The sequence below is a fragment of the Pleurodeles waltl genome, chromosome 7, assembly GCF_031143425.1.
Source record: "Pleurodeles waltl isolate 20211129_DDA chromosome 7, aPleWal1.hap1.20221129, whole genome shotgun sequence".
In the NCBI taxonomy this organism is placed as follows: Eukaryota; Metazoa; Chordata; class Amphibia; order Caudata; family Salamandridae; genus Pleurodeles; species Pleurodeles waltl.
In genome coordinates this window covers 703,236,414-703,263,876 of record NC_090446.1, presented here as the reverse complement: position 1 = coordinate 703,263,876, position 27,463 = coordinate 703,236,414, and the positions used below count along the sequence as shown (strand labels likewise).

At 46.9% G+C, this 27,463-nt stretch overlaps 1 protein-coding gene across 4 annotated transcripts in view; it reads right to left on the bottom strand.

Annotated features, from left to right (window-relative positions):
- AFF4 (ALF transcription elongation factor 4) overlaps nt 1-27,463 on the bottom strand; it is a 902,368-nt gene that overhangs the window by 306,413 nt on the left and 568,492 nt on the right. For all 4 annotated transcript variants that reach the window (XM_069244725.1, XM_069244727.1, XM_069244726.1 and 1 more), the window contains one exon: nt 9,070-9,298. In XM_069244725.1, the coding sequence (XP_069100826.1) occupies nt 9,070-9,298 (229 nt within the window). The remainder of the gene's footprint in view (nt 1-9,069; nt 9,299-27,463) is intronic.

The window sequence follows — 27,463 nt, the reverse complement described above, 5'->3', positions numbered from 1 at the left end:
AATGTGCAGCTGGTCTGCTTGGCACCAAGGTATTTGGCTTAGGCTTGTGCTTGTGCTTTCCAATTATCCAATGTTGATTATTGGTGCAGAACAATGGCAAGTTGGCACTAGAGGCCCAGCAGCCTTTGTTTTTGGAGGAACTTGGGTGTTTTTTTGGCAGGACGAGAATATATGCACTTACAGCATGCCATACAGGCGTTTTGAGGTCTATCTCTACCACTGATTCAAAATCCTTGATAGAAAAGGCCTCTTCCTCAGCTGCAGAGGCCTCGAGTCCCTACTTCTCTTACTAGACATCCTGATTGTAGGAAGTTGGCTCTATATATACTATATCAAAGTGAGATGTAGTGTGCACAGAGTCCAGGGGTTCACATACGCTTGACAGAGGCAATAATAGATAATACTAATGCTCTAATTGTGGTAGTGTGGTCAAGCAATAGGCTTATCAGGGGGTAGTGTTAAGCATTTGTTGTACACACACAGGCAATAGAAGAAACACACACTCAATGACTTAACTCCAGACCAATAGGATTTTATATAAAAAAAAAATCTTACTTTATTACTAGAATCACAAGATTCAGTGCAGAAGGGAATACTGTTGAAGGTATTAGCATAGACATTAATGTAACTGTTTCACTTTAGTCAAGTAAACACTTTGTAAGAAAACAGAGAATATCTATTTTAAAAGCGGACAGTGCATTTTCTGAACATAAAAAGATAAAGTACAGTTTTAGAGGTAAGTACACAACTTGCAGTTCTACTACCCGGGTTATAGGCAGCCCACCGTTGGGGGTTCAAGTTAACCCCAAACACCCACCACCAGCAACACGGGACCGGTCAGGTGCAGAGGTCAAAGTTGAGCAATCTTAACGTGGACTCCTGTGGAGACTGGGAATTCAGTCTAAAGTACGTATTTGTGGCTCGGAGGGCAGACCCGGGTGGTTCAAGAAAGCACTGAAGGGGCCCCAAGTAGGCACCAAACACACACACCCTCTGCGGCACTAGGGCGGCAGGATGCAAACAGGGCGTCTTGTTTCCAATGCAACTCTATGTGGGAACCTCAGGGGTCACTCTGAGGCTGCAGATGAGGTTCAGGGGGGCTTCTCGGGCAAACCACTGGCTGACAGGGAAGAGGGCCGCCTGCTGGTCAATGCTGCACCGGAGGTCAGGTTCTCCAAGGCCTAGGGGCTGCGGGTGCAGTGTCTCCTTTAGGCGTCAGATATCTTCATCTGGGATTCGCGGTCAGGGGGGTCCTCTATATTACCTCGGCAGGCATCACCGTGGAGTTTTGGAGGGCTCAACCCAGGGTGGGATCTTGCTCCCAATCACCTGGCGACCCTTTTTTGCTGTGTGGACCACCTGGACACGGGCCTTGGGCGTCTGGTGTAGAGTGGTCAGGACTCACGAGTCTGGAGTCCTTCAGAAGAGGTGGTTTCTTCTGTTCCTTTTACAGGGCCGCTGTCCATGGGAGTTCTTGAGCCTCTGTGATGCAGGCACTCCTCTGCAGCTTTTTCAGAGGTTGCTGGAGCTGCAGGGCGTTTCGCTTTTCTTCTGCAGGTTCTTTGAAGCAGAAGACAGGCCGGAAGGGCTAGGGCCAAATCAGCTGTTGGAGGAGTCACCCACCAGTCAGGACAGCCCCTAAAGTGTCCTGAGCTGAGGTAACCCCTGCCTTTAGAAATCCTCAGGGTGGCAAAATACATGCGGCTGCCCTTAGAAACTTTCCCTGGAATCAGAGCCCTTGGTACCAGGGGTACCAATTACAAGGGACTGATCTGGATGCCAGGGTTGTGCCAATTGTGGGAACAAAGGTACAGTTTAGGGAAAGAACACTGGTGGTTAGCAGGGTCCCCACACACTTTCAGTCATAACTGGCATCAACAAATGGCAAAAAGTCAGGTGGTAACCATGCCAAGGAGGCATTTCCTTACAACCACGTCCACAATTTTTCTTAAAATGGCGGAAAGCTATTTTAAAAGTGGACAATACAATTTTCAACAGTTCCTGAGGGAAGAAAGTAAGGTACAGTTTTGGAGGTAAGTAATCAACAAAGTTTCAGTCTCTGGAGCACAGGTAGCCCACTGCTGGGGGTTCAAGCCAACCCCAAACACCCAGCACCAGCAACACAGGGCCCGTTACGCGCAGAGGTCAAACAGGAGCCAAAATAATGTGGGCCCCTATGGAGACAGGGGGTACCCTGGTTCCGGGCTGCATGCAGGTAAGTACCCGCTTTGTCGGAGGGCAGATAAGTGGGGTTTAAAGGAGCACTAGGGAGTCACCAAAAACAACCTCAGCGGCATGTTGGGGGGACTGGGGTTTAGGTGCAGTGTGCAAACAGGGCATTGGGTTCCCAATGGAACTCAATGGGGGGACACCAGGGGTCACAGGCGAGGCACAGAGAGGATTCTCGTGCAAGACACCGACTGGACAGGAAGGAGGGCCGCATGCTGCCAACTGCTGCACCGGTGGTCAGTTTCTCCCAAGTCTGGGGGCTGCGAGTGTAATACTTCTCCAGGCGGAGGATAGCTTCATCCCGGGCAGTTGCGGTCAGGTGGGGTCCACGGGATTTCCTCTGCAGGCGTCGTCATCGAGGTGTCAGTCCAGGGTGGACACTTTTTCGGAATTGGGTGGGTGTGGGGTGGCACAAGGAATTGTCCTCTGGCTGGTTGGTTCTTCTGGACACGGGCCACGGTTGTCGGGAGCAGAGCTCTGGAGTGAGGTGGCAGTCACTTTAACTTTGCTGTCCACATGAGTTTCTTGGTCCTCGGTGATGCAGGCAGTCCCTGGAGGCTTTCAGTGGTCACTGGTCCTGCAGGACGCATCGCTTTTCTTTTGCTTTGAAGCAGGAGACGGGCCGGTAGGCCTGGGGACGAGTCAGTTGTTCTCTCCTTCTCTGCAGGGTTTTCAGCTCAGCAGTCCCCCTTTTCTTGGAGGTCGTCAGGAATCTAAATCTCTTGGTTCAGGGAGCCCTTAAATACAGGATTTAGGTGCGTTTTTAGGGTCAGGGTGCAGAAGCCAATCTCTAACGTCCCTGAGGGTGGCTACATCTTCCTTGTGCTCACTCCTCTTTGGGGAGGGGAGCACATCCCTATCCTTATTGGTCCTAATCCTCCAAAGCAAGATGGAGGATTTCTCAAGGAGGGGGGTCACTTCAGCTCTAGACACCTTAGGTGGGGTCCAGGCTGAGAGGGTGTAGGAAGTTGGCTCTATATATGCTATCTCAAAGTGAGACAGTGTGCACAGAGGTTGATAGTGGCAAAATTAGATAATACTAATGCTCTATTTTGTGGTAGTGAGGTCGAGCAGTAGGCTTATCAGAGGGTAGTGTTAAGCATTTGTTGCGCACACACACCCAGGCAATAAATAAGAACACACACTCAAAGACTTAACTCCAGGCCAATAGGTTTTATATAGAAAAATATCTATTCCTAATTTATTTTAGAAGCACAAGATTAAAGATTTGAGGTCAGTACATACAATGCAAGGTACTTCGCACAGGTAAGCATAGAACTTAGATTTAAAACAGTAGTACACACAGTTTGGGTTAAAATGGCAATAAGCTATTTCAAAAGTGGACAGTGCAAAAATCAACAGTTCTTGGGGGAGGTAAGATTGGTTAGGTTTCTCAGGTAAGTAAAGCACTTACACAGTCAGTCTCCTGGGCATAGACATCCCACCGTTGGGGGTTCAAGGCAACTCCAAAGCCACCGCACCAGCAACACAGGGCCGGTCAGGTGCAGAGGTCAAAGGAGGGCACCTATGAAGAACAGGCGGTTCTAGTCTGCTTACAAGTAAGTACCTGCGTCCCAGTGGGATCAGACTAGGGGGCTTTTCTAGAGCACCGGGTGGGGGGAGGGGCACACAAAACACACCCTCAGCGGCACAGGGTGCAGTGTGCAAAGTAGGCTTCGAGTTTGCTATAGAAAGCAATGGAGGGACTCAGGGGTAAGTCTAGTGATGCAGGCAGGGCACAGGGGGGCTTCTCGGGTCAGCCACCGACTGGGCTAGGATGAGGGCCGCCTGCTGGTCACTCCTGCACTGGTAAGTGGTTCCTCTCGGTCCTGGGGGCAGTCGGTGCAATGCTTGGTCCAGGTATCGGGTTTCAGGCAGTCGCGGTCAGGGGGAGCCTCTAGATCCTCTCTGCAGGTGTCACTGTGGGGGTGCCGAGGGGTCGACTCAGGGTGTCCATGTCGTTGGAGTTGCCTGGGAGTCCTTTCTGCGGTGTTTGTTGTCCTTGACTTGAGCCGGAGGTGTTGGGTGCAGAGTGAGAAGACTAACGCTTCAGGCAGGAAGTGGGAGTCTCTTTAAAGTTGTTTCAAAGTTACAAAGTGCAGGCTTTGTTCTTGGCCACAGAGTGACAAAGGCACTTACCCCATCTAGCCAGAAACTCATCTGGTTGTGGCAGGCTGGCAGGAACTGGTCAGCCTAACACTATGAGTCTGACTGGCATGCAGGGGGCATCTTTAAGATGCCCTCTGTGTGCATTTTTCAATAAATCCCACACTGGCATCAGTGTGGATTTACTGTGCTAAGACGCTTGATACCAAACTTCCCAGATTTCAGTGTAGCCATTATGGAACTGTGGAGTTCGTAATTGACAGACTCTCAGACCATATACTCAGTATGGCTACCCTGTACTTACAATGTCTAAGAATAGAATTGAATTAGACACTGTAGGGGCATAGTGCTCATGCAAGTATGCCCTCACCTGTGGTATAGTGCACGCTGCCTTAGGGCTGTAAGGCCACCTAAAGGGGTGTCTTACCTATGCCACAGGCAGTGTTTTGTGGGCATGGCATTCTGAGGGGAGTGTCATGTCGACTTTGCCTTTTTCTCCCCACCAAAACGCACAATCTGCAAAGGCAGTGTGCATGTGTCAGGTGAGGGATTCCTTAGGGTGGCACAAGACATGCTGCAGCCCTTGGGGACCTTCCTTGGTCACAGGGCCCTTGGTATCTTTGTGCCAGGGGTGTGCCAATTGTGAAACAATTGTACATTTTTAGTGAAAAAACACAAGTGAGGGCATAGCTTCAAGAGGAATATGACCCTATAGCGTCTAAGTCTATTCTTAGACATTGCAGGTACAGTGTGGCCATATTAAGTATATGGTCTGGGAGTTTGTCAAAACGAACTCCACTGAATACCAGGAAGTTTGGTATCAATCTTCTCAGAATAATAAACCCACACTGATGCCAGTGCTGGATTTATTAAACAAAATGCACACAGAGGGCATCTTAGAGATGCCCCCTGTATTTTACCCAATCCTTCTGTGCAGGACTGACTGGTCTGTGCCAGCCTGCCAGTGAGAGACTAGTTTCTGACCCCCCTAGGGTGACAGCCTTTGTGCTTTGTGAGGCCAGAACCAAAGCCTGCACTGGGTTCACACCTCCCCCTCCAGGAACTATAACACCTAGCAGTGAGCCTCAAAGGCTCAGGCTTCGTGTTACAATGCCCCATGGCACTCAAGCTAGTGGAGATGCCTGCCCCCCGGACAAAGCCCCACTTTTGGCAGCAAGTCCCGGGAGATAATGAGAAAAACAAGGAGGAGTCACCCCCTCAGCCAGATCCACCCCTAAGGTGACCAGAGCTGAAGTGACCCCCTCCTTGGAAAATCCTCCATCTTGTTTTGCAGGATTTAGCCCAATAGGGATAGGGATGTGCTCCCCTCCCGAAAGGGAAGGAGCACAAGGAGGGTGTAGCCAGCCTCAAGGACAGTAGCCATTGGCTACTGCCCTAGGACCCTAACACACCCTTAAATTCAGTATTTAGGGGCGACCCTGAACCCAGGATTTTAGATTCCTGATGACCTACAAAGAATAAGGACTACCTAGCTGAAAAACCTTGCAGGGAAGAAGGAAGACTATAACTCCTTTGGCCCCAGCCCTAAGGGCCTGTCTCCAACTTCAAAGAACCTGCAACAGCAACACGTGTGCCCAGTGACCTCTGCCGACTCAGAGGACTGTCCAACAACTACAAAGGACCAAGAAACTCCATGGACAGCGGACCTGTCCAACCAAGCAAGAAGAAACCATCTTTAAAGGAACTCTCACCTCACTCCAGAAGCGTGAGTCCCCACCACTCTGCACCGATGCCCCTGGCCTATGTCCAGAGAAACCAACGACCCAGATCCCTAGGCGACTGACGACGTGTCCACCCTGGGCTAACCTCTCTGCACCCCCACGACGACACCTGCAGAGGGAATCCCGGGGACCCTCCTGACCGCGACTGCACGGGACAAAGCTCTCAGACGCCTGGAAAAGCACTGCCTAGGCCCATGAGAAACTGACCCCGGTGCAGCAATGACCAGCATGCAGCCCTCAACCTTGCCCAGACGCTGGCTTGCCCAAGAGGCCCCCCGTGACCTGCCTGTAGCACCTAAGTGATGCAGTTCTAGTGGCTAGAAGTCGAAGTAAGGTTGTGGCGGAATCCTGCTGGAATTCTGCAAGCAGAATGAGGACCCACGCAAGAGAGAGGCCCTAAATAGCCCTGGAAGGCGGACTGGTCACCTAGCCAGGTGACCATCTATCAGGAGGGAGCTCCAACGCCACCTGCTTGGCGTGGCCACTCAGATGCTCCCAGAGGTTCCTTCCAACCTTGGATTCCAGAAGGTAGAACCCAGGGCCCCTCTGGAGGAGCTCTAGGCACCACCTCTGGGGTGGTGATGGATAAGGGAGTGGTCACTCCTTTTGATTGTCCAGTTTTGCGCCAGATCAGGGACTGGAGGTCCCTGCACCGGAGTAGACTGGTTTATGCAGAGAGGGCACCAAATGTGCCCTTCAAAGGATACCAGTGGCTTGGGGAGGCTACCCCTCCCAAGCCAGTCAAACCTATTTCCAAAGGGAGCGGTAATTAACCCCCTTTTTCTTTGATAACTAAAGCTCATCCCCTAGGTCTACCTGTGTTCCCCTATTTTCCAAATAGTTCATTATGGATCCTCCTTGAGTGCAACTTAGTGGTTCCTTTTTGGGAAGTCTGGCAGTATCCCTTCCTGTCCTTACATTAGTACGCACTTTCTCCTTGTTCTCCCCAGATTTTGCCCTTTTCTAGTCATTTTTGTATGTGGCATGTATTGCCTATACATTGCAGGCTACACCCATTTTGTTATTAGCATATGGTATCTAGAGGTAAATAGTGCTGTATTCCTTTCCTCTTAACACATATAAGTAGTGGTGCATACATCTGCCTCAGAAGTCACGGATTTCCTGCTTACCTCTATTAGTCTAACAACATTTGGCATATGCTCTCTTATTTGCTTTAGCTCTGTGGCTATAGACTGCAGATGAGCGTTTCTGGGATTTTAAAATATTGTTATTTAACACAGTCACCTTAAAAATACCTTGCAAGTTTTTTGCATAATGATCAATATATTCAGCATTGAGTCAGAGGGTAAAGCTGTAACACCTAAGTTTAGTGTAGAATGTTGTTCAGGCCCTCCCATTTGTTCAAATACCAGCAATTGGTTCTGTCCCAGATTTTTGCTAATTGCCTCTTTCTTCTTGTGCCCCATCCCTGTGTCCTCCACCACTCATGTTCTCTTGCCCACAGTTTTGCAGAAACATATTTTCCAATAGGGAAAACAGCTGTGGGGAGGAGGACAGTCTTGGCTCTGGCAAGGGTCGGTCTTCATCCATACAGTCTATGTTGTTTATACTTGGGATGCTTGCATCCAGGGACAGCACACTTAATTTCCTTGAGAGCTACCGACTGTGGTGTCTCTCCTTTTAATTGGAGACTCGTCCATTTGTGCTTCCTGGTTATAAAAATGATTGCCCACAACAAAATCGTTAATTGATTTAGTGACTGATTGTCGCTGCCACAAACCCCCCCCCCCCACCCTCTGCTTCCCTCATCGGCATTTTATAGGATTCTTGCTTGATGAGTTTCCTGCTACATCTCTTACTTGCTCCACAGGTTCGCCTGATTAGGGCTTCCCCTCTGTGCCTTTCCTCCCCCATGTTTGAGGATTTTGTCCTTGACCTGTCTTGGGTCTTGTAAGGGCCATACTTTTCTTCCTCTGCTTCAAGCTCCTAGAAGTAGGTATTTATACCACTGATTGTTTTAAGGGAAGGGTGGCACCTATGGAGCTTGACTTAAATATCTTACCTTGCCCCGTGTATATCAGTTACACAGTTCGGTAAGTGTTACTAGATCATTCATATACACCCAGTCAAGAAGAACTTAACTCACCCTCCTGACTATCAGATTCTGAGGCTGCCACCACTACCACCACCACCACCCTTATACTCCTTCTGTCCTGTTCCTGCCAATAATCCTAAAGTACTTTCTGGGCTCCTCTATATTTACTTTCCATATTTTGCCTGCAATGTTTTGTTACTCTTGAATCTAATTCCAGGCCCACACAGTTCTTAATCGCCACCTTTTCACGTGCCTTCCAACACTCTATCTAAAACTACCCTCCAGAGGCCACATGCCAGCTCTGCTGCACACCAAACCCAGCACACCATCTTTACACCTGGTTTCTGACCCCAACCCCGCGCTTTTTCATGCTGCGTCGTACCAGCAGGAGTCTGGGGGGGGTTGGGGGGCTGACTGTAGGAAGGGAGGTCTTGTCAAGGTTAACGTCAGGCACTTTGTTGTCCTTCGATGTTTTTAACGGATCCGAGGGTTTCGCAGGGTTCTACGAAGTCTGCCAGCATACGTCTGTGTGTCTCTGTATCTATGGCACCGTACTTCAGAGTTGCCGGTGACAAGCAGGCATGAGCATGGCAGCGTAGCGTTGCTAATCAGGGGATGGGCTCTCAGCAGTGACTCCAGAGGTCATCAAGAGTCCCCTTGTAACCCCTTGCTTTGTCAGTAACCAAAATGGAACCTGAAGGCAACAGCTCAACTGTATTAACAAAGCTGGTGGGGTTATCCTGCCAATGTAGTAGGAGAACAAAATGTACAATCCATTCTCTTAATAAAGGGCATGAAGAAATCCGCTCTCCAACAGATATGAGACAGACAGGGTTTTCATGACAATCAGAATTAGAACAACATTTGCTAGTATTTAAAAAAAATAATTATCTTCTAAAAACATAACATAATCAAAAGCCATAGTACAAACCATACCTTTGTCTCTTTTGAACTGCTAGATGGCTTCCCTTCAATCTTTTTCTGCTTAGAAGAGCTGCTTTTGTTGCTGCTGTTGTCTTTGTTACTACTGCTGCTTGATTTTAGGGATGATGACTGACTGACTGTTCTTTTCCTTGATGCATTTTCCACTTTGGGATCTTTCAGAGGCACTGGTGCTGGGGAAGGAAGTGGGTCTTTTTCTTTCACTGCACTTGGTTTGGATGACCTGCAAATAAGATTAATAAACATTTATTTGGAATCAATATATAACAGAAATGTTACTTAGCCTGTAAGCATTTGGTCGTGGCATGGAGTGCTGAAGGTTCACATACTGATTATACTCCTGACATCTGGTGTTGGGCTCAAATGTGTAACAACTTGTTTTCCTTCCAAGACACCTTTATGAGTGACACCCCTGCGCCCCCCCCCCCAACCTACTGCTGGTAATATGCATGAGCATAGACACCACTGTTAGATTGTTTTCCCACACAAAGGGCGAGATTGAAGATGCAGAGCTAATGTTAGTAAAGAATGCTGCAACAAACTGGTGACAGGGGAGAAGGGTAGGTGTATGGGAATCTACAACACTACATACCATGAACAGATGCTTGCAGGGTAACATTTTCCAGTCATGGCATGTGTGCTGTAGCTACAGTTATGCACAGACTGTAAAGCAGTTCTCCCAAAAACAGTGGCTTAGCCCAAGGATGTTGCAGATGATAGGAAAAGTGGCTGCAATAGAGTCAGACCAACCTTAGCTTGCTGTTGGGTCAGGACATCCACACAGTAATGTTTAGACAAGGTGTGTGAAAAGTGTAGCTGCTTTGCAAACCTCAGCTAGAGGTGTTACATAGGGAAGCCAGTTTCTTGCAATTGGAATAGAATGTGAGAGGGGAAGCATGAATATTTTAATGTGGGCATCGCAGGTCTGCATGTGCTTGGGGAGCCAGCATGCAACACCTGCGTTGAAAATGACACCACTTTTTTGGCTTGGAGTGGTGTAGGAAAGTTCCACTGTTGGCATGGTTACCCCGTAACGTTTTGCCTTTTGCTGATGCTAGTTATGATTACATGTGCTGGTATCCTGTAACCAGGCCCTCGCACTAGTGTTCTTTCCCTAAAACTGTACCTTTGTCTCCACAATTGGCACAGGCCTGGAACACAGATAAGTCCCTTGTAAATGGCACCCCAGGTACCAAGGGCCCTGTGGCCAGGGAAGGTCTCTAAGGGCTGCAGCATGTATTATGCCACCCTGGGAACCCCGCACTCAGGACATGCACACTGCCTCACAGTTTGAGTGTGCTCGTGGGGAGAAAAGGACATGGCACACCCCTCAGAGTGCCATGCCCACAACCCACTGCCTGTGGCATAGGTAAGTCACCCCTCTAGCAGGCCTTACAGCCCTAAGGTAGAGTGCACTATACCACAGGTGAAGGCATAGCTGCATGAGCACTATGGCCCTCCAGTGTCTAATCCAATTCTTAGACTTTGTAAGTGCAGGGTAGCCATAAGAAGTATATGGTCTGGGAGTTTGTCAAACACAAACTCCACAGTTCCATAATGGTTACACTGAATACTGTCAAGTTCGGTATCAACTTTCTCAGCACAATAAATCCACACTGATGGCAGTGTGGGATTTATTGAGAAATGCACACAGAGGGCATCTTAGAGATGCCCCCAGTATACCAGCCCAACTACTAGTGCTAGGCTGACCAGTTTCTGCCAGCCTGCCACATCCAGACAGGTTTCTGGCCACATGGGGTGAGTGCCTTTGTGCACTCTGTGACCAGGAACAAAGCCTGTACTGGGTGGAAGTGCTTCACACCTCCCCCTGCAGGAACTGTAACACCTGGCCCTGAGCCTCAAAGGCTCAGACTTCGTGTTACAATGCCCCAGGACACTCCAGCTAGTGGAGATACCTGCCCCCTGGACACAGCCCCCACTTTTGGCAGCAGGTCCAGAGGAAATAATGAGAAATACAAGGAGGAGTCACCCTCCAGCCAGGACAGCCCCTAAGGTGTCCTGAGCTGAGGTGACCCCTGCCTTAGAAAATCCTACATCTTGATTTGGAAGATATCCACCAATAGGATTAGGGATGTGCCCCCTCCCCACAGGGAGGAGGCAGAAGGAGGGTGTAGCCAACCTCAAGGACAGTAGCCATTGGCTACTGCCCTTCAGCCCTAAACACACCCCTAAATGTATTATTAATATTTATTTATTTATTAATTTAATAGTATTTAGGGGCGACCCTGGATCCAGGAAATCAGATTCCGGACGACCTGAAAGAAGGACTTCTGACCTGAAAGCCCCGCAGAGACAACTGACTTGGCCCCAGCCCTGCCGGCCTGTCTCCAGATTCAAAGAACCTGCAACAGCAACGCATCCGGTGGGACCAGCGGTTGGGATTTGCTTCTGAGAACCACTAACACGATGGCCCTGAAAGAAAAGTTCTTCCAAGTTAAGGGCGTTAGTCCCTCTGGTCGCCCTGGGGGAAGTTATGGCTACAAGGGAAGTCACCTTCCAAGAAAGGGATTAAAGTGAGTGTAGGAAACTGACCCCTTGTCGGCAGTACCTCCCACTTTTTGCCAGATACAGTATGCCAACTTGACTGAGTGTGTGTTGGGATCCTGCTAACCAGGACCTAGCACCTGTGTTATTTACCTAAAAATGTACCATTGTTCCACAATTGGCACAAGCGTGACCCACAGCTAAGTCCCTTCTAAAAGGTACCAGTGGTACCAAGAGCCCTGTGTCCAGGGAAGGTCCCTGAGGGCTACGGTATATATTTTGCCGCCCTAAGGGACTCCTCACTGAACACATGCACACTGGCAGTGCAGCTTGTGTGTGAAAAAGGAGAAAAAGGTAAAGTCGACCTGGCATCCCCCACAGGGTGCCACGTCCACTAACCACTGTCTGTGGCATAGGTAAGTCACCCCTCTAGCAGGACATACAGCCCTAAGGAAGGATGTAGTATCTCACTATACGCCTCTACAGTGTTTATGTCCATTCTTAGACATTGTAAGCACAGTGTGGAACACTGAGAATATGGGCTGGGGGTTTGTTATTACGAACTCCACAGCTCCAAAATGGCTTCACTGAAGTCTGGGAAGTTTGATATCAAACGTCTCAGCACAATAAACCCACACAGATGCCAGTGTTGGATTTACTGAAAAATGCACCCAGGGGGCATCTTAGGGATGCCCCATTTATTTTACCCAATCCATTAGTGCAGGACTGAGTGGTCTGTGCCTGCCTGCCACTGAGAAAAAATTAAAACCCAACTATCCAAGCGAAAACATCAATTTCTCACTGAAACGTAATTTCTTTTAATATAGTCAAAATAATTAAATCATAGTGTCAACGAATTACCTGTGCACCTAGAAAGACTAAAACACCAATAAAATCTAAATATATACAAGTCTTATACATAAAGCACCACACCCAACAAATTAATTCAGGCACCGTAATATATAAAGCAAAAGGCTGCTTAAACCATCTAGTGGCAAGCAGTAACAGTAACAGGTAGTACCTTAGTCCAAATAAAGTATCTGGCCTCAGTGAGAGAAACCAATCACTGGAAAGAAGTCCGATACAATCCTCAAATTATAAATCCAATAATTCAGGAATTCCATTGGTCACTCCTTTGAAATAACAGTCTACGTGTTTCGGCCTTAAAGAATCCAGCCTCTTCAGGACAATGGAGAAGGTGCCTAGCAGCAGAAGATGCATAAATGCATCAACTATATGCGCGGTAGAAAACAACTGTAAACTCGAGTGCTCAATCAGCGGCAGCCCGGCTCACTAAATTCCCGGGGACCTGCTTATAGACAAGCAGAAGAGACCAGATTCTTTAAGGCCGAAACGCGTCGACTGTTATTTTAAAGGAGTGATTTAATTATTTTGACTATATTAAAAGAAATTAAGTTTCAGTGAGAAATTGATGTTTTCGCTTGGATAGTTGGGTTTTCATTTTTTCCTTCTGGATATTTTCTCTGATGTACAGTTTTTGTCCCTGTTCCAGTGGGGTCATAGGGACGCCCCCTCCCTTTGCCTGCCTGCCACCAAGAGACAAGTTTCTGACCCCAATGGGGTGAGAGCCTTTGTGCTCTCCGAGATCAGAAACAAAGCCTGCACTGGATGGAGGTGCCTCACACCTCCACCCCCACCTGAAGGAACTGCAACACTTGGCGGGCTCAGGCGCCTGTTACAATACTCCAGGGCACTCTAGTTGGTGGAGATGCCCCCCTCCCCCCACCAGGCAAAGCCCCACTTTCGAAGGCAAGTTTGGCGGGAAACTTAAGAAAACAAGGAGTGACCATTTCAGCTAGGACCACCCCTAAGATGTCCAGAGCTGAAGTAAACCCCTTCCTTGCAGAAACCATCCTCCACTTTAGGTAGGAATTTTGGGTTTGTGCGAAGAACAACTTTATGTTTGTGTACTTGTATAAAGGGTTGTTCAATAGTGAATGCTTGTATTTCACTAACTCTTCGTAATGAAGTGATTGCAAAGAGGAATGCTACTTTCCACATTAGATATTGAATTTGCCACAAATGCATGGGTTCAAACGGTGGACCCATGAGCCGTGTGAGTACAATATTGAGAGTCCATGAAGGTACTGGTGGTGTTCTTGGAGGTATGATACGTTTTAGGCCCTCCATGTAGGCTTTGATGACAGGCACTCTAAATAGAGACTTGTTTTGTATATTTTGTAAATAGGCTGAAATAGCTGTGAGATGTATTTTAATGGATGAAAAAGCTAAATTTGCTTTTTGTAGATGAAGTAAGTAACTTACAATGTCTTGTATGGATGCGGAAAGAGGTGTTATGTGTTTGGATTGGCAGTAAAAGACAAACCTTTTCCATTTGTTTGCATAGCACAGCCTGGTAGTGTTTTTTTTTTTGCTCGTTTGATTACTGCATTACATTCTGGTGGAAGATGTAGATATCCAATCTCTAAGACTTCGGGAGCCAGATTGCTAGATTGAGTATTACTGGATTGGGGTGCCTGATCAGTTGTTTTGTGTCAACAAATCCGGCCTGTTTGGTAGTTTGATATGTGGTACTAGTGACAGGTCTAACAATGTCGTGTACCATGGTTGACGTGCCCATTTTGGCACTATAAGTATGAGTTTGAGTTTGTTTTGACGCAGTTTGTTGACCAGAAATAGAATGACTGGGAGAGGGGGAAAAAGCGTAAGCAAATATCCCTGAGCAGTTGATCCATAGAGCATTGCCCTTAGATAGAGGGTGTGGGTACCTGGATGCGAAGTTTTGGCATTTTGCTTTCTGGATGGTGGGGGAATAGATCTATGTCTGATGTTCCCCATTGGTGAAAGTACTTGTGAAGTACTTGGGGGTGAATTTCCCACTTGTGTGTTTGCTGATGATCCCGGCTGAGACCGTCTGCTAATTGATTGTGAATCCCTGGAATGTACTGTGCTATAGGGTAAATGTTGTTGTGAATTGCCCAATGCCAAATTTTTTGTGCTAGAAGACAAAGTTGTGATGAGTGGGTTCCTCCCCGTTTGTTCAGGTAGTACATTGTCGTCATATTGTCTGTTTTGATGAGAATGGTTTCGTGAACAAGAAGAGGTTGAAAACTTTTAGTGCTAGGAATCGCGCTAGTAGTTCTAAGTGATTTATGTGAAGTGGTTTGTGTTTGGTGTCCCATTGTCCCTGAAAGTTGTGATTGTTGAGGTGTGCTCCCCATCCAATCATTGATGCATCTGTTGGAAGAATGGCATGAGGCACAGGGTCCTGAAATGGCCGCCCTTTGTTTAAATTTGTTGAATTCCACCACTGAAGAGAGATGTGTGCTTGGCGGTCTATCAACACTTGATCTTGAAGTTGACCATGTGCCTGTGACCATTGTTTTGCAAGGCACTGTTATAAGGGCCGCATGTTTAGTCTTGCATTTGGGACAATGGCGATACATGATGCCTTCATGCCCAACAGTTTCATGACGAATTTGACTGTGTACTGTTGGTTTGGCTGGATTAGTGGTAATAGGTTGTGGAATGAATGTACCCTTTGTGGACTTGGGCTTGCAAGTGCTCTTTGGGTGTCTAATGTGGCTCCTAAATACTGTTGAACCTGCGCTGGTTGTAGGTGTGATTTTTGGTAGTTTATTGAGAACCCTAGTGTGTGTAGGGTGTTTATTACATAATGTGTATGGTATTGGCACTGTGTTTGAGTGTTGGCTTTTATTAGTCAGTCGTCGAGATATGGAAAGACATGGATATGTTGTCTTCTTATGTAGGCTGCAACTACGGCAAGGCATTTTGTAAATACCCTGGGAGCTGTTATCCAAAAAGGTAACACTTTGAACTGGTAATGTTTCCTTGTATTACAAATCAGAGATATTTTCTGTGCGCTGGATGGATGGGCATGTGAAAATACGCATCTTTTCGATCCAGTGTTGACATAACATCTTCTTGTTGTTACAATGGGACTTCATCCTGTAGTGTTACCATGTGAAAGTGTTCTGATAGGAGGTAAAGATTGAGAGTTCTGAGATCTAGTATTGGTCTCAATGTTCTGTCTTTTTGGGGAATGAGGAAATACAGGGAGTAAACCCCCTGTTCCTCTTTGATGATGTGATACAAGCTCTATGGCTTGTTTGAGTAATAGTGACTGTACCTCTGTTTGCAACATTGAAATGTGTTGATAGGAGAGTTTGTGTGGTGTTGAAGGTATAACTGGAGGGGTTTGTGTGAACTGTATGCAGTAACCATGTTGGATAACGGATAAGACCCAATTGTCTGTTGTGATGGGTAATCAGTGTGTGTGGCACTTGCAGTCTTCCTTCCACAGGGGAAGTGTGGTGAGGGAAGATGTGGATGAAGTCACTGTCTGGTATGTGTGGGTTGCTTTGAGGGCTGATATTTTCCTCTGGTTCTGGGACATTGTCCTCTGTAGGTTCCCTGAAACCCCCCCTCTTTGGTATTGTGTCTGGTAAGAGGGTTTGGATTGTGAGGTAGATGGCTCAGATGATTGGGGTCCATAGCCTCCGCTATATTGAGGATTTCGAAATGAGCCTCTGTATTGAATTGAGTAAAGCGCCCCCATGGCTTTGGCTGTATCGGCGTCTTTTTTTTCATTTTCTCAATGGCAGTATCAACCTGTGTGCCAAATAGTTGGTTTTAGTTAAAAGGCATGTTAAGAACAGCCTGCTGGATTTCAGGTTTAAAGCCTGACCTACCTAAGCCATGCGTGTCGCCTAATGGTGACAGCTGTATTAATAGTTCTTGCGGCTGTGTCTGCGGAGTCTAACGCCGACCTGATCTGATTGTTGGTAATTGCCTTTCCCTCCTCTACTGTTTTCTGGGCTCTTTTCAGTTGTTCTTTGGGGAGATGCTGGATAATGTCTCATCTCATCCCAGTGGGCCCTGTCGTATCTGCCCATTAGCGCTTGGGAATTGGCTAAACGCCATTGATTAGCTGCTTGTGATGCTACTCTTTTACCAGCAGCATCAACTTATTTACTTTCTTTATCTGGTCCGGGTGCATCCGGTGACCACTACGAAATCTGGGGTTAGCTGATGGGTAATAAAAGCTGGGTCTAAAGGAGGCGGCTTCTATTTCTTTTCTACCCTAGGAGTGATCACTCTTGCTTTAACTGGTTCCTGAAAGATTTGATGCGCATGTTTTAACATGCCAGGAAGCACGGGTAGACTCTGGTAGGTGGTGTGAGTTGAGGACAACGTATTAAATAAAAAATCATCCTCAAGAGGTTGTGTGTGCATGGCTACGTTATGATATGATGCTGCCCTAGCTAGAACCTGCGTATATGAGGTGCTATACTCTGGAGGTGATGGCTTTGACGGATAGCACTCTGGACTATTGTCAGAAATGGGATCATCATAAAGGTCCCATGGGTCAGTCTCATCTTGGTATGACTGTGCAGAGTGTACTGGAGACTGTGCAGTGGGGGTAATAGGTGGGGAGACAGGTGAGGAGAATGAGGAGACTGGTGAGGTGAGAACTGAGAAGGCGGAGATTTTTGTCTCGGTTTTGGCACTTTAGCCGGTGGCTGGTCAGTGTCCAAATGTCCTTGAAAGGCCAGCTTCCTCTTTGTTTTTAGAGGAGGTGCAGTGAGGATTTTGCCAGTGTCTTTATGAATTTGGATTCTGGCCTGTTTTTCATCAAATTCCTCTATTTGCGTAAGTTCTTCTGCAAATCTATGGTTTTCTTTCAATTGCTTGGAAAGTTCATGCTCCTCTGTATATGTGTGTTTTTTCGGCTCCAAAGCCGGTTTCCCCGGGATTGACAGGCCTGGAGTAGTTGTTGGTCTCGGCTCCAAGAGGGATTTTCAGGGCTTCGACTCGATGGGTCGGTGCTTGAGGATTTCAGAGCCTGTGCTTCGGCTCGAGTCCGAAGGCTTTGGTGGTGTGGCCTTTCCCAGTGCCGAAGATGTTGCTTGGTCACCGGTAGTTTTCTTACGGGTGGAGCCATGGCCTTCTGGCAGTGGCGTCTCCGAAGGCTTGTGTTTAGGCTTGGACTGGGTCGAGGCAAGTGTACTCACTGGTCAGACTCATGCTCGGAGTTGGACCCCCGGACGGAGACTGCGGTGTGGATCATCTCCTCCTCTTCTGCATCGAGGCGTTCGGTGCTTCTCGATGCCATCTCTAACCTTTGCGCTCTTCGGTCTCACACAGTCTTTTTCAAGCAGAAGGATCTGCAGGCCTCGCAAGTATCCTCTCGGTGTTCTGGAGATAGACACAGGTTACAGACTAGATTTTGGTCCGTGCAAGGGTACATGGCATGGCACCGAGGGCAGAATCTAAACGGGGTCCGGTCCATGAGGCTTCGATTACACTTTTGGTCGGGCCGACCAGGCCAGAGTTGGGTGCAGGTGCCCTGAAGGGCAAGTAGAGATCTGTGTCCGCCGGTACCGAGGTGTCGAAGATAGATGGTACACAATCGAAAACAATACCGACGAATTTAGAGAGTTTGTAGTACTTTTCCGACTCGAACAACCGGAGTGAAAAGAAACACGTCAAAACCCGATGGCGGAAAGAAAACAATCTAAGATGGAGTCAATGCCCATGCGCAATGGAGCCGAAAAGGAGGAGTCACTCGGTCCGTGACTCGAAAAGCCTTCTTCGAAGAAAAACAACTTGTAACACTCCGAGCCCAACACTAGATGGCAGGACCTGTGCATAGCATGTGTATCTGCAGCTACACATGCCATCCAAAACATATATATATATATATATATATATATGTATATATGCATATACATATATACATACATATGTACAAATAAGAACTGCAACGACTACAAGCTTCCAGGGAGGAAGGAGGGTGCATGTGAATCTGCTGCACTACATACATTCGGCTTTATTGCACATGGGCGTCTATTCCATCTTAGATTGTTTTCCCCGCAGAGGGTGAGGTAGGAGTTGTGTATATAGTAATAGTGCCCATGCAATGGAGTAAATATGTATGTACATAATGTGTTTAAAAGTGATATATTTACAAATTTACAAATGTACAAGTCTAATTTTTGTCAACTTAAAACGGCTACAGGCTCCCGGGGAGGTGGGAGGGCGCATGTGAATCTGCAGCATCTCATGCCACGAACAGATGTACACTGGGTAAGTGACATTTTCCGTCCGATGGCATATGCAGCTGCAGATACACATGCTATGCATAGACTAAAAAGCAGTCCTTCTTCCAAAACAGCAGAGGTTAGCCTGTAAGAGTTGAAGTAGTTGGGAATAAAGTTTTAAGTGTAGCTTGACCAACACTGGCCTGTTCCTTTGAAAAAACATCCACACAGTAATGCTTTGTAAATGCATGTGGAGTGGAACATGTGGCAGCTTTGCATATGACTGCCATTGGTATGTTTCTTAGAAAAGCCTTGGAAGCATCTTTTTTCCTACTGGAATGTGCTTTAGGGGTAATTAAAAGTTGTCTTTTTGCTTTAATGTAACATGTTTGGATGCATTTTACGACCCATCTAGCTAATCCTTGTTTAGAGATTGGATTTCCTTTCTGTGGCTGTTGAGAAGCTACAAAAAGCTGTTTAGGGTTTGTAGGAAGTTGGCTCTGTATATACTATTTAAAAGTAAGAAATGGTGTGCACAGAGTCCAAGGGTTCCCCTTAGAGGTAAGATAGTGGCAAAAAGAGATAATTCTAATGCTCTATTTTGTGGTAGTGTGGTCGAGCAGTAGGCTTATCAGAGGGTAGTGTTAAGCATTTGTTGCACACCCACAGGCAATAAATGAGGAACACATACTCAAAGACAAATTGCAGGCCAATAGGTTTTTATATAGAAAAATATGTTTTCTTAGTTTATTTTAAGAACCACAGGTTCAAGATTTACAAACAATACTTTAAATGAAAGGTATTTCACTCAGGTATTCTAGGAACTATGAATAATCACAATAGCATGTACAGTTTTGACAGAAATGGCTAAGCAATTTTAAAAGTGGACAGTGCAAAAATCAACAGTTCCTGGGGGAGGTAAGTAAATAAGTTCACAGGTAAGTAAAACACTTACAGGGTTCAAAGTTGGGTCCAAGGTAGCCCATCTCCTCCAGCCTTGCCACCAAAAGTGGGGGCAGTGGCCGGAGGGGCGGGCATCTCCACTAGCTGGGATGCCCTGTGGCGCTGTAACAAAGGGGGTGAGCCTTTGAGGCTCACCGCCAGGTGTTACAGTTCCTGCAGGGGGAGGTGGGAAGCACCTCCACCCAGTACAGGCTTTGTTCCAGGCCACAGAGTGACAAAGGCGCTCTTCCCCATGTGGTCAGCAACGTCTGGTGTGTGGCAAGCTGGAAGAAACTAGTCAGCCCACACTGGAAGTCGAGTATGTTTTCAGGGGGCATCTCTAAGATGCCCTCTGGGTGTATTTTACAATAAAGTGTACACTGGCATCAGTGTGCATTTATTGTGCTGAGAAGTTTGATACCAAACTTCCCAGTTTTCAGTGTAGCCATTATGGTGCTGTGGAGTTCGTTTTTGACAGACTCCCAGACCATATACTCTTATGGCTACCCTGCACTTTACAATGTCTAAGGTTTTGCTTAGACACTGTAGGGGCATAGTGCTCATGCACATATGCCCTCACCTGTAGTATAGTGCACCCTGCCTTAGGGCTGTAAGGCCTGCTAGAGGGGTGACTTACCCATGCCACAGGCAGTGTGAGGATGGCATGGCACTCTGAGGAGAGTGCCATGTCGACTTAGTCATTTTCTCCCCACCAGCACACACAAGTTGGCAAGCAGTGTGTATGTGCTGAGTGAGAGGTCCCTAGGGTGGCTTAAGACATGCTGCAGCCCTTAGAAACCTTTCCTGGAATCAGGGCCCTTGGTACCAGGGGTACCAGTTACAAGGGACTTACCTGGGTGCCAGGGTTGTGCCAATTGTGGAGACAAAGGTACAGTTTAGGAAAAGAACCCTAATGCTGGGGCCTGGTTATCAGGGTCCCAGCACACTTTCAAATCATAACTAGGCATCAGCAAAGTCAAAAAGTCAGGGGGTAACCATGCCAAGGAGGCATTTCCTTACAGGTTTCCTAAAATCTTTTGTTCTATCAACACAGTACATTAGAGTTCTTTTAAGGTCAAGATGTATGAAGAGCTCTTTCAGCAGTTGAGTCTGGCTGTGGAAAGAAGACTGGCAATTCCACTGTTTTGTTAATGTGAAAAGGAGAAACTACTTTTGGCCAGAACTTTGGATTTGTCTAAAGTACTACTTTAGGTTTGTGTACTTGGAAAAATGGTTCCTCCACAATGAATGCTTGTATTTCACTAACTCTTCTTAATGAAGTAATTGCTACTAAGGAAGCAACTTTCCAAGTGAGAAATTGAATATTGCATGAATGCATGGACTCGAATGGTGGTCCCATTAATCTTGTGAGTACAATATTGAGATTCCATGCAGGAACTGGTGGGGTTCTTGGTGGAATAATACGCTTAGGTCCATCCATAAAGGCTTTTATGACAGGGACTCTGAAGAGAGAAGTATGTTGTATGGTTTGTAGGTATGCTGATATAGCAGTAAGATGAATTAATAGAGGAGAAAGCTAAATTTGCCTTTTGTAAATGAAGAAGGTAGCATACAATATCTTGCATTGATGCTTTAAGTGGGTCTATATTTTTGGTCTGACAGTAGTAAACAAAACATTTCCACTTGTTAGCATGGCATTATCTAGTTATAGGTTTGCATGCTTGTTTTAGAACATCCATACATTCTAATGGAAGGTGTAAACATCCAAATTCTATGACTTCAGGAGCCAAATCGCTAAGTTGAGAACACTGGGATTGGGATGCCTGATTTGACCTTTATTGTGTGTTAACAGATCTGATCTGTTTGGAAGTTTGCTATGTGGTACTACTGACAGATATAGGAGTGTTGTGTACCAATGTTGTTGTGCCTACGTGGGAGCTACGAGTATCATGGTGAGACAGGTATTACACAGTTTGTTGACCAGAAATGGAATTAACGGTGAGAGGGGGAAAAGCGTAAGCAAATATTCATGTCCAGTTGATCCATACACCAATGCCCTTGGACAGAGGGTGTGGGTGTCTGGATGCGAAGTTTTGGCATTCTGCGTTTTCACTTGTTGTGAAAAGGTCTATGTCTGGTGCTACCCACATTTGAAAGTACTGTTGAAGTACTTGAGAGTGAATTTCCCATTTGAGCATTTGTTGCTGCGTCCTGCTTAGTAGGTCTGCTAGCTCATTGTGTATCCCTGGGATGTATTCTGCTAGCAAGTATATGTGATTGCGAATTGCCAATTTCCATATTGTTTGGGCGAGAAGGGACAGCTGAGATGGAAGTGTTCCTCCTTGTTTCTTCAGATAATACATTGTTGTCATATTGTCTGTTTTTATTAAGACTGTTTTGTGCCTGAGAAGAAGTTGAAAAGCTTTTAGGGTGAGAAACACAGCTAACAATTCTAAATAGTTTATGTGATATGTTAACTGCGTTGAATTCCATTACCCTTGTATGGTATGGTTGTTGAGGTGAGCTCCCCAACCTGTCATTGATGCGTCTGTTATTGTGGTCTGAGGCACAGGGTCCTGAAATGACCACCCCTTAATTAAATTATTGTGATTCGACCATTGAAGAGATTTGTGAGTTTGGCAGTCTAACACGAGATCCTGCAGTTGACCCTGTTCTTGAGACCATTGTTGTGAGAGACACTGTTGTAGTTTTCTCATTTTTAATCTTGCATGCGGTACTATTCCGATGCATGATGCCATCATTCCCAATAGTTTCATGATAAACCTTACAGTGTAACATTGATTGGGCTGTATCTGTGATATAAGGTTTTGAAAAGCCTGTATCCTTTGTGGATTTAGATAGGCTAAGGCTTTGTGGGTATTCAGAATAGCACCTAGGTAAGGTTGAACCTGTGCTGGTTGAGGATGGGATTTGTGGTAGGTGAGAGTGAACCCTAATGTGTGTAGGGTTTCTATTGTGTATTGAGTGTGTTCCTGACATTGTATAATGTTGCTTGAATTTATTAGCCAATCGTCTAGATAAGGAAAGACATGTATGTGTTGTCTTAAGTGAGCTGCTACTACAGCTAGACATTTTGTGAAAACCCTTGGAGCTGCTGTTATGCCGAAGGGAAGAACCTTGAATTGGTTGTGCTTTCCTGCTATTACAAACCTTAGGTATTTTTGATGAGCTGGATGTATAGGGATATGAAAGTAAGCATCTTTGAGGTCTAAGGCAGTCATGTAATCTAGTTTTAGCAGTAGGGGAATTACGTCCTGCAGAGTTACCATGTGAAAATATTCTGACAGGATATACAGATTTAGAAGTCTGAGATCCAGAATGGGTCTGAGTGTACTATCCTTTTTGGGTATGAGGAAATATAGTGAATATACTCCTGTTGAGATTTTGGGACTGTTTCTATTGCTTCTTTTAGTAATGAAGATTGCACTTCTTGCTGTAACAGAACATTATGTTCTGGGGACAGTCTGTGAGAGCGAGGGGGAATGTTTGGAGGAGTAGAAATGAGTTCTAGGCAGTAACCATTGCGGATAATTGAAAGCACCCACTGGTCTGTGGTGATGTTTTGCCACAGAGTGGTATCACTGCAGTCTACCCCCCACAGGAGATGTGTGAGGTTGTGGTATGTTGAAGAAGTCAATGTTTTGGGGGAGTGGTGACACTCTTTGAGGCTTGAAATTTGCCTCTGAAGTGCTGACCTGCATAAGAGCCTCTACATGATCCTCTTTGATAGTACTGCTGGCTTTGTTTAGACTGAGGTGGAAGCCTCTGTAGTCTGGAACTTGAAACCTCCTCTAAACTGCGGTTTAAGGAAGGAACCTCAGTAAGGTGTAGTGTATAGGGCTCCCATGGCTTTTGCAGGGTCAGAGTCCTTCCTGAGTTTTTCAATAGTTGTGTCAACCTCAGATCCAAATAGATGTTCTCTATCAAAGGGCATATTGAGCAATGCCTGTTGGATTTCTGATTTGAACCTGTAAGATCTTAACCATGCATGCCTAGGGATTGTTAGGCAAGTGTTTACGCTTCTAGTTGCAGTATCGGCTGCGTCAAAGGCAGATCTTATTTGATTATTGGTGATTGCTTGTCCCTCCTCAACAATTTGTTGTGCTCTCTTTTTGTGATGTTCTTTTGGTAAATATTGCAAGAATTCCTGCATTTCATCCCAGTTTGCCCTGTCATACCTTCCTAACAGGGCTTGGGAATTGGAAATACGCCATTGGGTAGCTGCTTTTACCAGCTGCAACAAACTCTCTGCTTACCTTATCAGGGGGAGGGGTATCCCCTGAAGACTGGCTATTGGCCCTTTTCCTTCCAGCACTGACTACAACAGAGTCTGGTGGTACCTACTGTGTGACATAAACATGGTCTGCTGGCGCAGGCTTGTATTTGTCTATTCTCAGGGTAAAAATCCTATCCATAACAGGTTCTTTGAATATGTCATCTGCATGTCTAAGCATACCAGGCAGCATTGGAAAGCACTGGTAGTGTGAGTGGATGGAGGACAATGCATCTGAACTCCATGGTATGCAGCTGCTCTCGAAATGACCCGAGTATAAGCTGTACTGTCCTCTGTTGGTGAAGGTTTGGACGGACAGAGGTCTGGGTCATTTAGTGGTATGGGATCTGGGTCATACAAGTCCCAGGGGTGAACTGTATCTCCATGTGAACATGTATGAGAACGTGCTGGTGAGGGCAACAGTGGTGGGGTAGTATGTGGTGGAGAGAGAGAAAGATGTGGCGAATGTGGTGGAGAATTCTGTAAACGTGATAGTTTCTCCTTCCTTTTAAATATCTTTGCTGGTGGTGGAGCAGTGTCAAGAGTCTCTTGAAACACCAGTTTTCTCTTGGTTTGTGGAGGAGGTGAAGCAATGATTGTCCCCCGTCTCCTTTTGGATATGTATCCTTCATTGTTTGGTGTCCATGACTTCAAGGACTGGCTGAATATCAGAGTCCTCAGAATGATATTCTGATGTTCTAATTCTTTTAGAGGATTGATCATCAATCGCCTTTGAGCTGTGTTTTAATAGGCTCCAAAGTCCTTGTTCCAGTGTATAAAAAGATTTTTTTCGGCTCAAGTGGTGGCTCATTTTTTGGGCCCGAAGATACAGCCTGTGGTTTTGGCTCCGAAGTCAGACGTCTAACTTTTGACTCCGAAGAGTGTGGATGTCGGCTCAGCTTGGATGTGGAGCTTTTAATAGACTTGCTTGACTCCAGTATCGATACAGGTGTGACCTTTTTTTGGCGCCGAACCTAAAGGTCGGTAGCCGACAATTTTCTTTCGGGTGGAACCATGGCTCTCTGGCAGTCGTGCACCCAATGCCTTAATAGGTCTCTTGGAAGTGGGCGTAGGGGCAGGTGTACTCATATGCTTAGCTGTAGTGATCGGTTGGCTGTCTTCATCCGAGTCTGCTTCGGAGTCAGTGTCCTGAATCAAAACAAAAGTCTGTGCCTGCTCTTCTTCTAAGGTGTCGGTGGACTCTGTATGCTTCAACGCCATTTCAGGTCTCCTAGCTCTCTGGTCACGCAGTGTCTTTTTTGACCGGAACGACCGACAAGCTTCACAATCTTCTTCTCATTGTCTGGGAAAGAGACAGATTACATACCACATGTTGATCGATGTAAGGGAATTTTGTGTGGCATCGAGGACAGAATCATAATGGAGTCCGAACCATCAGGCTATGGTGTTGTAGGCCTGAACAGGCCTGAGTAGGGCGCGGACGCCCAAGAGGGTGTTTTTTTGTTTCCAACGGTACTATCAGCTCGATTACAGATGGAAGCGCGATTGAAACAATACAGACGGTAGAATAAAGTTAGTATAAAGGTTCCGAATTGAAAGTATCGAAGCAAGAGGAAACGCGTCCGAACCCGACAGCGGAAAGAAAATCTAACAAAGGAGTCAATGCCCATGCGCACTATGACGGAGAGGAGGAGTCACTCGATCCCGTGACTCCAGAAAAGACTTCTTCAAAGAAAAACAACTTGTAACACTCCCGGCCCAACACTAGATGGCGGACTGTAGGAAGGTAGCCTCTTGCTAGCCTTGTAACCCCCACTTTTGGCCTGTTTGTGAGTATATGTCAGGGTGCAGGGTATTTTCACTGTCTCGCTGGGATCCTGCTAGCCAGGGCCCAGTGCTCATAGTGAAAACCCTATGTTGTCAGTATGTTTGATATGTGTCATTGGGATCCTGCTAGCCAGTACCGCAGTCCTGCCCAGTCCAAGCCATGACTTTGTGGCCTATGTGTGTTCCCTGTGTGGTGCCTAACTGTATCACTGAGGCTCTGCTAACCAGAACCTCAGTGTTTATGCTCTCTCTGCTTTTGGAACTGTCACTGCAGGCTAGGGACTAATTTTACCAATTCTCATTGGCACACTGAAACACCCTCCCTAGTATATGGTACCTAGGTACCCAGGGTATTGGGGTTCCAGGAGATCCCTATGGGCTGCAGCATTTCTTTTGCCACCCATAGGGAGCTCAGACAATTCTTACACAGGACTGCTACTGCACCCTGAGTGAAATAACGTCCACGTTATTTCACAGCCATTTTCACTGCACATAAGTAACTTATAAGTCACCTGTATGTCTAAACCTCACTTGGTGAAGGTTAGGTGCCAAGTTACTAGCACTAGCCAAGGTGCCCCCACATTGTTCAGGGCAAATTCCCCCGACTGTGAGTGCGGTGACACCATTACACACTTGCACTACATATAGGTCACAACCTATATGTAGCGTCACAATGGTAACTCCGAACATAGCCATGTAACATGTCTAGGATCATTGGGGGGGGGGGGGGGAACAATTCCATGCATCCCTGAGTCTCCAGCACAGAACCCGGGTACTGCCAAACTGCCTTTCCGGTGTCTCCACTGCCGCTGCTGCCAATCCCTCAGACAGGTTTCTGCCCCCCTGGGGCCTAGGCAGCCCAGTCCCAGGAAGGCAGGACAAAGGATTTCCTCTGAGAGAGAGTGTTACACCATCTCCCTTTGGAAACTGATGTGAAGGGCTGGGGAGGAGTAGCCTCCCCCAGCCTCTGGAAATGCTTTGATGGGCGCAGATGGTGCCCATCTCTGCATAGGCCAGTCTACACCGGTTCAGGGATCCCCCAGCCCTGCTCTGGCACGAAACTGGACAAAGGAAAGGGGAGTGACCACTCCCCTGCCCAGCACCTCCCCTGGGAGGTGCCCAGAGCTCCTCCAGTGTGTCCCAGACCTCTGCCATCTTGGATACAGAGGTGTTGGGGCACAATGGACAGTTCTGAGTGGCCAGTGCCAGCAGGTGACGTCAGAGACCCCCTCTGATAGGTGCTTACCTTTCTCAGTAGCCAATCCTGCTTTTTGGGCTATTCCTCAGATACCGAATGCAAGAGCTCACCAGGGTTCCTCTGCACTTCCCTCTTCGACTTCTGCCAAGGATCGACCGCTGACTGAATCATGCAAAACCGCAACAAAGTAGCAAGACGACTACCAGCAACATTGTAGCGCCTCATCCTGCCGGCTTTCTTGACTGTTTCCTCGTGGTGCATGCTCTGAGGGCTGTCTGCCTTCACCCTGCACTGGAAGCCAAGAAGAAATCTCCCGTGGGTCGACGGAATCTTCCTCCTGCCAACGCAGGCACCAAACTTCTGCATCACCGGTCCTCTGGGTCCCCTCTCAACCTGACGAGCGTGGTCCCTGGAACATATGAGCTGGGTTCAAGTGTCTCAGACAATCCAGTGGCCCTTCTGTCCAAATTTCGTGGAGATAAGTCCTGGCCTCCCCACGTCAGACAGTAATCCTGTGTACTGCGTGATCTGCAGCTGCTCTGGTTTCTGTGCACTTTTCCAAGTATTCCTTTGTGCACAGCCTAGCCTGGGTTCCCAGCACTCCTTCCTGCATTGCCCAACTCGCTGAGTTGGACTCCGAAGTCGTGGGACCCT